The sequence below is a fragment of the Pyrus communis genome, chromosome 15 (genome assembly GCF_041283825.1).
Source record: "Pyrus communis isolate YQ-2024b chromosome 15, ASM4128382v1, whole genome shotgun sequence".
Classification (NCBI taxonomy): domain Eukaryota; kingdom Viridiplantae; phylum Streptophyta; class Magnoliopsida; order Rosales; family Rosaceae; genus Pyrus; species Pyrus communis.
In genome coordinates, this window is record NC_142579.1 from 5143522 (window position 1) to 5155632 (window position 12111).

Sequence of the window (12111 nt, forward strand, 5' to 3'; positions counted from 1 at the left end):
ATTCAAAAATTCTAAAAAATAAAATCCGTAATTTCAATTTCCTTCATTTTGAAATTTCTTAGTAATCGCAAATTTCCTCATCCAAACAGTGTAAAGAAATTTGCATAGAAATGAGCTTTTCTTAAGCGAGTTGTTATTCACACTTCATAACAGTGTTTCAACAGTGTGATTGCATGATGGCTTTTTTGGTATTAATAACGAACTCTGTTCGTAAAATCATTTGATATTAAGTTCAACAATGAGACCCAAAAACTAAAATTGTTTTGCAGAAAATTACATATTCATTCATCCGTACAAGTACAACGCACGCAAATAACTGAGCAATTTGTGCTGTGTGAGTGCCTGACAGCATAAATGAACAGTTTGGGGTTGCAGATAAATCAGTTTTACTTCAAGGAAATGCTTCATCTGTACACACATCCCTCTCGGCCTTAACGCAACTTGTAAAACATTTGTTATCATCTGGTGTCCGTCCTCGGAGAAGTTTTCTGTTTACTACTCTCTACAACTCGACCTTTCTCCACGGTAACAGACAAATGGCTCTCCGATTTTCCTCTGTCCAGGCTATGCTGCTGCTGTTGGCTTTCCGGTCTCTTTCCTCCTCTCTCTGAATGACTCTCCGCTTTCCTAAGTTTCTCCGGCTTCTCTGACATGTATTGGAGCGACTGACTTTTAACCAAATTTTGAGCAGGACCATGGCCTTGAAGCTCATTTGCTATTTGGCTCCGCCGCTCCTTCAAAAAATTCAGTCGCGATGTCAACTTCGTTATTGCTGAAGTTGTGGAATTACCTCCCTGTTATGCCACAGGCAAAGAGGTATGTAACCATTTCTACCTTTCTATCTAATCACAGAAAGAAATCAGCTCGGAATAAAGCAACAAGTATAAACATAAACGTTTTCTAGTTTATTCAATCGGCGTTGTAATCCTTCCCCCATTAATCAAAGCATCCAATCCATAATAGTAATCAACATCATCAAAATGAAAGACGGAATGCATACGTGCAATGTGGAAATTGAATCTTCAATTTGATGGTAGTCTATTGGTTAAAATTCCTATTGAATCCGAACTAATGTGACCAATCTTACCTCACCCCCACCACCTTTCTTGGAGTTCGTTGAAGCAGTAGGCTTGGCTACCACTGGCTCTACTGCAGATGAATCAGCTGGCAGCCCAACAGACCGGGAGTTGCTTTTGTTTGCTGCATCTATCTTCTTTTCATTCACATTTTCCGTTCCATCTTGATGAGTATCCTGTTCAACATGCCCAGATATTAGTTCGAACAAATTTATGACTTTTAACGAATACACTTCAGCACGAACTGCTTGTTAAGTTCATCCTACAAGGTTTCTAAAGGCTTAATTTCCTTTTTTTTTTTTTATGCAAAAGATATTCTACTTTGAACTAATCCAAAGTGCCGAGAGGGAATAACTCGGGTGCATAGGCTGGACCACTTCTGCTCTAGCCAATGTGACTATGCCCACATCTGCTTCTAAAGGCTCAGTTTAGCTTAAAACATAATTGGACAAGTTTCAAGACCAAATAGTACAAAAATTAAGTTAATCACGACATTTGTTCATGTCGATATCTCAAATGTCAAAATAAATGTACCTTGCTTCTTGACGATTCTGAATGTGAAGGGACTATGGTTTCACTGTCCTGTCTATCTGTCGTGTGCCTAAAAATGACACAGAAAAGGGGAAAAAGAAAGTGCAAATGAGTTATCAATGGATGGCTATGTCTGCATCTTCATGTAACTTGCATTCGAAAACTTTTAAGCATTAATTATTATAACCACAGATCACGAACTATCCTTGACAAAAATAGATGAATGATCTAACAAGAAAGCATCATGAAATAACTAAAGATCTCACGGTTTTGCTTGATGATCGCGACTATTTCTGGATGAAATGGAAGTATCAGCCATAGGGCCATGGTTTTGATCACGCTGTTGATTAAGCTGCATGCCAAGATCATCAACCTTCTTGTTCAAGTTGGCAACATTCTCCTCTGCCTGAGCTATTTCAGTAAGATCTGCCCTTGTCTATATAGGACATATGCAAGTTAAATCATTTGGTGCATGATAAAAAGCTCTTAGGCCATACCAGTTTAAGCGCACAATCAATACTAACTTTTTCATCAACTGCGGCTAAATTGGGCACACGTCCCCCCTTCCCTTTTAGTCCTGCTTCAAGAGCTGCTGTTAAATCCTTCTCCTTCAGTAACTGTTCCTGTAGTCTTGCCACCTACAAGTATGTTAATGCCCAATATCAGTATTAGCTTCACCCTTCTTGGCTAGTCACTTGATAACCATTAAATAATAATCGAACAAGCATTATATTCTACGGTTCCAGAAGCATGTTTTGCTAATAAGAAAATTTGTTCTCTCAGTATGGAATTTACATCTTGCTCGAGAGCTAGGCGACGCTCATGCAAGGCCGTCTTCTGTCTCTCCAGACTTGCTTGTAGAGCAGCATTCGCTTCAGCCTGTAAAGGAAACTGACAACTAAGTATCACAAATTCCAAACAATTTGATACAAGGTTTTTTTTATTTTTTTTATTTTTTATTTTATTTTTGACGAAGATACAAGGTAATTGGAAAGTGAGATACCTCTTCTGCAATTCTGTTTTCTAACTCAGATTTAGTCATCTCGAGCTTCTGTATTTCAGCCCTTCATATAGGAGGAAAAATTAGATGTTAGAACAAACCACATGACCTGAAGAGAAGCTTCATAAAAAAATATACTAATGGCTGATCTTGAGTAAGTAAAACACTGATACACTTAGAAAAAATATACTACTGATGCATGCTCATGTGCGTGCGTGTGCCTGTATGTATGAAGCGTGCAATACAGGGCATCTACTGACATTAAACAAGATACAAGATTCACGCGAAAAAGATTATAGGCAAATCTCTATGAGGGAAAGAAACTCTACAGAGATGAAATATGCATCACTTACTCTTCCTCAAGGCCGTAGTCAATGGACTCCATGGAAAGGTTCCTCTTTGCCTGGACCCGAATCCCACCACCCATCAAAAGAAAAAGGTAACACAATTAACAAAAACTCTCTGAATGGAAACAGTTTATGGGAAAATTCAAAGTCCGTTCCTGGATAACATAATCTAGGAAGGTATAAATAATGACGAAAGGCCTAATAAGCAAAAGACTGTATCACCAATCCAGTAAACATAGACTTACAGCGGTACGTCCCCAACCAGTACGATTCCTGCCATGCTCAGGTTCATTGGATATAGTTGAAGATTTTTGGATGGATCGGGATGGAACCGGTGGCTGGTTCAGTGAACTTATTTCTCTAGAAACCTCTTCTACTACAGATGACTCATTAGCCTGCTCTAGCGCATTGGTTTTACTTAAGCTCAGTTCATTCTTACTGCTCTCTACAGCATGTTGAGGCTGCAAAACTTTAATTGAGCTTGATGACAATTTCTCATGAGCTTTGCCATCATTGCCTCCATGAGGAGACTTCACACCTAGTCTTAAACCGTCATCATCCTGCAAACAGTGAATATGTTATACATGAATCTCCAAGTTTTTCTGGCAACGGAAACAAACAGTAAGACATGAACAAAAACCAGAATGCTAATGACTGGCACTTGAAAGCACCAAATCTCAACGACAAGGTCTTGCACTAATATACTGAAGGACTAAGTACGTAGGACTTTTAATCATCACACTGAATGTATAGTTTGATGTAGAAAAGTCATGGAGTATAGTAACGAGCCTTATCATCATGCCGATCCTTGTCTTCAGATTGACCACTCTCACTGCACGTTCCATCTCCATCAGAAACAATTTCCACGTCTTCATCCCCTGTTTCTGCATCAGTTTCATCATCTTCATAGTAATCGTCATCATCGGTTGCCCCCTCGGTCTCACTTTCACTATCTTCTGTGTCACTGTATAGTTCCTGGGACAGGGGACCACCTTCCTGCAAATACATGGAGAAAGAACCGACTTGGTTCAACTTCCAAATTATGAAATATTCTCAACATCATAACTATACAGAAATCCGGAGTCCCAACTATTCATGTGAAATAATTCACGACTCTAGAGTGAGCTAGTCGAAATCTTTTTTGAAGAACAACATTATGAATAGAAAATCTTCATAGCTCAAAACCAGACCAACGCAAAGTAGAAAGTGTTATCATTAAAGTAATGGTATAAGGTGAAAGGCTTCTTGGAGCGTACCCCAAATATGTGATTATACTCCTCCAACAACGTTATAACAATCGCTTGAGCATGATTAGCGGCAGCAGCTGCTTGCAATAGTTGAACAGAACCATCACCCCCCACATCAATATCATTGTCAACTTCACAATCCCCAGCTAAGAGTGGACGAAGAAGCAAGGGAGCCATACAAGCTGCAACAGCAGAGCAGCTCATCCGGTTCACAGCTTTCTGAGCAGCCACACTTTGCATCATCAAAAGAATTCTGAACGAAAAAATACAAATTAAATTTGAAAAATTATAACCGGGCATTATATGAATGCAAGATAGTAAAGCGAGCGAGATAATACTGGGAACAAAAAGGAAATCTCCCAAAACTGGTTTCCAAAGATAACTGAAGTTTATGCAAGCAAATGGCATAACTACCGCTAGGAATCTTACTAAAAAGATAACTATTTCTAGTAATCTTTGCTAGCACAATAATTTGGCACCGCACAAGCATGTTAAAACTTCTTTTAAGAGAACGCCTGATACTTAAAGAAACGAGGAAAACAAATCTAAAGGTCAAATTATTAACAAACGAAAGCAATAATCTATTCAATCAAACATGGAAAAAGATATCAAAGCTTTAGATCAACTGCACGCGCAAAACACACTCGTAGAAAAAATGAACGAGACCAAAACTCAGAAATAATGAAGTAACATAAAATAACCTTTGCAATAAATGGCGATTTGGCTCCGGGAATGTATCACATATTGTTGTGCGCATAGCATTGACTCTACCACCACGATCATTACCTAATCAATGGGAAATTTGTATTAAGAAAGTAGAACAACAGTAATACTAATATAACACTGTAGTCTTATACAACAAATCTTGAGTAGAAGATGGCACGCACAGACTTAAAGGCCAAACTGGAACGGTTGAAAATTTAAAACCTCCCCTCTCAAGAAAAACTCATTGACATTTAGGCATAACTTAAGTCAAACTCTGGGAACTTTTGTGTAAACAAGGATCGCCAATTTATCTTTCTATATCTGAGACGACAACCAGATAGGAAGGGATGGTTCATTCATTCCATTGACAGAAGTCTAACTAGAAAAAGATCTCTCTATTACTTTCAGATGTGGGAAAATGGACCTTCCTTGAGCAAGTAGGGTCAATGGTTTGGCAATAACAAAACATTAACCCAACAAGCGCTCACCGAACCCTCACTAGGTTTCAAATAATTTTCACCATTACTTTTGCCACTCCAAATTCACAAAACAAAAACAAAAAAATCCAGGAAAAACTCTCCAGTAACATCGTGCTTTTGAAGATCGATTTCTCTTTTCTTTGTTTTCCCTGTTAGAAAATAGAAACTCTACTGATTGACTTCAAACATAAAGCCAGGCCAAGAAAGAATGTAGATCAAGGTAAATGAGGCTTCATTGAGTTGGCCCTAATAGATAGCGTGACAGCATACGAACGTAAAACTTTATATATATATATATATATATATATATATATATATATCTTATGTTCCAATATCAGAACAACAAGAATAATTCTATTTAAACATATGACAACACCTATGCATGTTATAAATTATAAACTGATATTACGAGACTGTTAAAAGATCAGCGGTTCTATGTGGTAGTTTTTAAGCCCAACCTTATGACACAATAAATATCATAAAATTAATTGAAAAGGTACTAAGAAACAGATGATATAGTTTAAATCAGATGTACCGTACCAGATTTACGAAAGGCATCTAGTAGTGCGTTACAACAAGACGCAGGGACCGGGGAAGATGGCAACGCCCGGAGGACGTACTGGAAGTTTGCATCAAGAAAGAAAATATAAAACCAACTTTCAGAACATTCTATAATCTACACGAAGAAATCAGCATTTATTATCAAAATAGATACCTTGACACAATCAGCAATAACATGTGCATCCTCCTCACAAGAAAACTCAGTTTTCCCTGATACATAAAAATACAACCCGAAAATATTATAGATATAAACAAGTCAATGCGCATCATGGAACTATACTATATGTCCCTTGGCTGGATCAAGCAGCGGGGTTCCTTCAGAAGCTCGAAAAAGATCAGTTTTTAGAATTTTTTTTTTTTTTTTTTTTTTTTTTTCCATTTGTACAGCTCCACAAGCCACCAGTGATAAACTGAATTTAGATTCTAGAAATTAATTTAAAACAGCCAATCCTGAATAAAAATATAAAATTTGGATCATTGAAAAAATTCGGAGATATATAATTCATAACCTTACTTGAGGGATACCTCAATAGAAGGTGACTGTATATAGAAATGGTCCATAACAGCTCCATTGAACGAAAAATATATAACTTTGAAAAAATGGTGACGAACACCAAATATTATTAAAAACGAAGGTAACACTAACCCTGTTCATACGCTCTTATTCGACTCTCCACATCTTCAACGTCTGCAGCTTGTCGTAAGATCCCTTCTACTTTGACTCCTATTTGTATCAAATGATCAGATACATATTTCGAACAAGAAAAGACATTAATCTATTTCAAAACCAATAATGGAAGAGGTCATACAGACTTAAGATTGCTCATACTTGAATCAAAACCAATAATAATAATAGATCATATGATCATGGCACTGCTGAACAGAACCGTATCCCATATATCGTATAAAAAAGTTTCCAGTTGAACTAAACAACTGAGTCCAGGGAGGACTAAAAATTATGCAACGGATATGCATTAAAATATAACATCCAAATCAGAAGACTAGCTGCCAACTAAGGTTTCTCAGACGGTGCAGGCGTTAAAAACGTTTCCAAAAGCACGAGAAAAGCCAATCTACCACAAGAACTGGGGGTGGGTGCAACGGATTGTATATATGTATATTATTAGACCACCAAGGTAAGTTGAAATGACATCTGATAGCGTAATACGGATAACCCACCATATTCTTCTACAAACCTAAGGGCTTTTTCCAAGAAAGACGGAGCTCCATCAACATCTTCCAAGGCCAGCAGAACAGGCACTCCAATGACTGTAGATTTCACTGGCTTCTTATCCTTCGCTGTAAAGAAAAACAGACAACAACAATATTTCAATGAGGTGGTACAAGGATAGCAAGAAAAAGTTGGGAAAAAAAAAAAAAAAATTCCAATGCAAGACCCGATCATAAGAAAACTTGTCTTACAGATACTAGCTAAACAATCTGACAGGATTTCATGCTTAGTTGGTAGCCATGTGGCAAAACATTCTACATATAAAAGCACAACTCGTCTCTTTGTATTTTTAACTGTCTAATTTAATTTGTAAAATGGCTTGAAGTTACATACTTGACTACTTTTGCTATCTTACCATATTGTTTTGCACTTGAACTCTAAGTTAAATAAATATACTGAAGTTTTCTCCATTTTTCTCCATTTTTCTTACAAAGTACAAAGTTTCGTTTCTGGTATACCACATAAAGGAGATATAATAGACGATTAGGTAATGTATGATTTAACACCAAATACTGGTTTAATGAGACTATGGGAACAGCAGTAAGAAAAATGCACAGTGGATGGCATAAATATGTGCCATATTAAACACTATGTCATGAGAGACACTGTAAGAAGAGCATACACTGATCCGCAGAACCATCAACTGCCTCAGTCTTATCATTCCCTAAGATTCCATTTTGCCCCATAGCATGAACGCCACCACTTGGGGATTGTGACAACGCATTTTCAAGTGCAGTCTTCCACTCATGTAGATCCTCCAATGTTTCAGCCTGCAGAAGAGGTAATAAAAAACAAATCAGCAGAAGATAGAAAGATCAACATCGTCCATATATAACTTTTGGTCGAAAGGATTTCTAACAAAACTTTGTTTTTAACCAACTTCTCAATGTTTTCCATAAAAATAAACGCATTTTACTTTTATAGAAAAGAGTATATCAATGAACTCCTATGAAATGGTCTCATGGAATTTCCACACAACCAATGCAGTGTCCCTAACAAGTAGTGCCTCATAAAGTCCTGACTTGGCCACACAACCAATGCAGTGTCCCAACAAGCTTGAAATGTGGTTATGATAGAATACGATGACACCAAATAAGACCTAAAGTCAATTAATCAACAAACATTTACCTTCTTTAAAGGGAATGTATGGAAAAAAATTGTATTCAAAATACCATCAAAACAATAATTCATCACCCTTATAGGAAGACAATTTTATCATGCAAAGAATACAGGACAACGAACACAGAAGATTAAGATTTTACTGATAGATCATCTTTATCCATGAGCGAACAGCAGATTTATGTGAGGAATTTGTTTTCTGAGTCAGTTGAATATATTCTTTTATGAGGATGTTATCAATAGAAACTGTTGTGACTTGCTAAAATTAACTTTCTTATTTCGGGAAAAGCAGTTGTAAATCTAAAAATTCCACCAAGGAAAAAGGAGCATTTCAAGTTTTCAACCAAGCAAAATAATCGGGATAAAAAGGAAAGCACACCTTAAGTGTGAAGGCTCGTCCATCACGGCCATCTGGAAAGAGCACTGTCAAGAGTTTCTTGTCTGCTTTGACAACCACACTAGAAAAATTGTACAATTAAATGACGTGAGGTTAGCAGTAATACAAGAGCAGAACAGCAGATCATTATAATTCGAATTACAAGCCAACCTGCCTGAATTGTTGAGGTCAATACCACCCAGGGTCAAATTCACTTCACTCCCCTTTAGAGCAGCACTCTGGCAATGTAGAATAATTGTAAATGAAACATTCGGGGAGAGAGGGAGAGAGAGAGAGAGAGAGAGAGTAATATTGTCTACAAGAAGAACAGATGCAAGCACATGCACACTATTTAGCAGAAAAGAATTACTTACTGGATCACTTCTGAAGAAAACGAGTGAAGTGCGGGTTAAGATAAACCATCTTTTCTTCCAGGACGTCCATCCAATTCCTTTGGATGATATAAACAACGGCCCACTCTTGAAAATCTGCAAAACAGATTATACTTCAGAGTGCATTGTTTTACTTTGGTTAACCAAGAGATAATAAACAAGATATTACATGGCAATGAATAGCATAGGACATTATTTCACCCTCTTGCATATAAATTACTCACGAGCACTTAGAGTCTCGAGTGCGTTTGTCTTTTTGCAAATGGTATAGTTCTATTCTAATTGTCAGTTGAAAAGCTTAGGTTGCAACAACACAAAAAAAAAAAGCTACAATTCTCTGGCATTGCAATTTGCAATCATATGTTGTTATTCCTTTTCACAGAACTTTGTCCTTGACATTTTAGCTGCAAGAAATATATGCTTCCTACGAGGTAAATTAACAGGATCTGCCAAGCATAGGGGCCGAACATGGTATTGTTGAATGATGAAAATGAATATTAGATTTACGTAAACATATTCAGCCACGATGAAGTTATGATTGAATATAAAATGATGACATTACCGTGTTGCCACCACGAGAAGGCTGAGATTCAGGTGGACCAGGGCCACCAGATGGGGGAGGAGGAGGAGGAGCATCGCCCTCTCCCTGAAACACACAACAATCCGATAAATTTCCTTTTCACCACGCCACAATTTATGTACATTCAGATTGAGTCTGCCCTAGTCAATTTGCCTAACAATTAACATGCATGTGCAATATCTATGTGGATTCCTGTAGAGTGAAGCTATTAGAAAAAGGAAAGCGGCATTTGTAATTAAACCAAAATATATATACCTGAGGCGCATCGGTGATTCGGTTAGTCATCCTCTGAGGGATTCCAGAGTCACAGAATCATATCCCACACGGATCAGCACCACCGGTGCCTACATTGATCAAAAACTCAACAATGTAATCCAAAGGATCAAACCCAGAAACCAAAACCAACACAACCCCACAAAAGCAACACCATTTCTCATCAAACAATCAAACCCAGAATCCATTTTACCAATAAGAAAAAACCCAATTCACCAAAATCACAAAAAAAATAAAGTACCTTGTATGGAAAATCGAAATGCGGGTTGTTGTTGTTGGATTGGAAAGAGAAAGGAGACGATGGAATCTCTTTCTTTTTCTTCTGATTTTTTTTTTTTTTTGTTTTTGCTGAGAGATTAGATTAGAGAGAGAGAGAGAGAGAGAGATTGTTGTGTTGTTGTTCCCAACAGAAACAGAAAGAGACACAGAAACAGAAACAGAAACAGAAAGAAACCTGGGGTGTGGTGGTGGGTGGTCAATCACGAGCCCAAAGAGAACGGGGCAGTTGTACACCGATTCCTGGTCTTTCTTCCTTCCAACGTGTTGGAGGGAAAAACGTGCAGGCCCTCTTTTGGTATTTCACCAATCCTCCTCTCTATCTCTCTCTCTCTCTCTCTAACTTGGTATCATTCCCCTGTTTTTAAGGTTTTCACGGTGCCGACACGTGGCATCGTATTTCCCTTAATCATGTCACATTGCCAACTTGTTAAAACACATTGTTGTCCGAACTGTCTGTCTCAACATTTCGGGAATGTGAATATAACGGTTAACGGTTTGATTTGGTTAAACTTTTGCGGAGTTAATCTTTAAGGAACGAAAATCAAGAAAGTAAAATGAAACGATTCAAGTTAGAATGTTACTAACATTTCCTTGCTAATTAATGAAGAAAATAAATATTGTTTCAAAAGTTTTCTCTTCTTACTATTTTTCTTTGCTCGGAACAGAGGATTTGAACTCACGATTGCAAATGCAAAAAAAAATAATTAGGTTAACTAACTGAACTATAAATTCCTTATTGAAAATATCGAAATTAACTAGATTTGAACAAACTAATAATATATTGAAAGATGAGTAACATGCCCGGACAACATTGGAATGTGGGTAAGCAACATTTGAAGAATAGGGACAGTTCAGGTACAAGTCGATAAGTCTCAATAGTCAAATTTGATTTAATGACTCGAATTTTATTTAAGCTAACCACTTAATTTTGTTGACATATATGTTAATTCATAAATATGGTTACTTTCTGAATTTAAAAGGTACCCTATCACACATTGATGATAAATTAATTCTTCTTCTTATGTAATTCTGATTAAAGTGATATCTTATATTCTAAAGAGACTAATTTTGTAGATAAAGTTTTGGAAACTAAAGAACATAGAAGTTGATGATTGGTTTATTATTTAGACATTGATAAACGTGTTTATTCCTATAGGTGACATATCATTTAGTTTGCAAATTTAGTTTCCAAATTTAGTTTACAAATTCATTTTTACCGCATCCATATTAGTTACTTATTTGTTGAGGGAAAAAATAGGGTTTTTATCACTAATGGTCTCTCAGATTAATCAAACTCATCATTTTGGTCATTTACTTTCAAAATCAATCAATAACGTCTCTGACACTTACTAAAGTAGACATTTACTAAAGTAGATCAGTTTGTTAATCTACAATAGTAAATTTCAGGGAGGAATGACATTGATTGATTTTAAAAGCGAAATACCAAAATGATGAGTTTGATAATTTCATAAACCATTGGTGATAAAGATCCAAAAAAATATTAGTTCCTTATTAGATCATGTTATATCATCGCATAACATTATATTTAAGATAGAAAAAGAAATTGTTAAAGCTCTTTTAACTATAAATATGTTGGTGCGTTTGTGTCATTGTCACTTGTGAGTTGGAAAAGTAACTCCAAATTAGAGGCGCCAGTGCGCAACTTTGAAAGACAAATAAATGTTTGCGCTGATTTTGGCAATTGCCCACACCACTAAGTCCAATAGCCCTGATGAGCGGTAAAACCGCATGATTTGATGCAAAATCCACTGTGTGCCTTTTTTTACAAACAAAAATCTACGTCCGAATTTAGGATCTCTTCTAATACTGTAGAGAAAAATATCATTTACAATAATATCAATAACTTATTAATTTAATATCAACGACACAACAAATAAACATCGATGATATATAT

General features: G+C 36.6%; 1 protein-coding gene across 4 annotated transcripts; it reads right to left on the reverse strand.

Moving 5' to 3' along the window:
- Positions 1–169: 169 nt before the first annotated feature.
- LOC137708105 (rho GTPase-activating protein REN1) lies at positions 170–10523 on the reverse strand. 4 transcript variants are annotated; one of them, XM_088686319.1, is made up of 23 exons: positions 10159–10523; positions 9900–9988; positions 9627–9710; positions 9047–9160; positions 8844–8911; positions 8676–8754; positions 7800–7947; positions 7126–7245; positions 6593–6670; positions 6101–6156; positions 5926–6004; positions 4903–4987; positions 4211–4454; positions 3744–3950; positions 3200–3514; positions 2961–3010; positions 2611–2671; positions 2403–2486; positions 2132–2245; positions 1874–2043; positions 1611–1677; positions 1088–1252; positions 170–734 (listed from the first exon to the last, which is right to left on the reverse strand). In XM_088686319.1, exons 2-23 carry the CDS (start codon positions 9927–9929, stop codon positions 459–461), a joined length of 2694 nt encoding a protein of 897 aa, XP_088542445.1. In that variant the 5' UTR covers positions 9930–9988; positions 10159–10523; the 3' UTR covers positions 170–458. The 4 variants fall into 4 exon arrangements, with proteins under 4 accessions (XP_088542445.1, XP_088542444.1, XP_088542446.1 ...); XM_088686318.1 differs by having other exon boundaries at positions 170–794; positions 10372–10514; XM_088686320.1 differs by having other exon boundaries at positions 10372–10513.
- Between the last annotated feature and the right edge of the window lie 1588 nt (positions 10524–12111).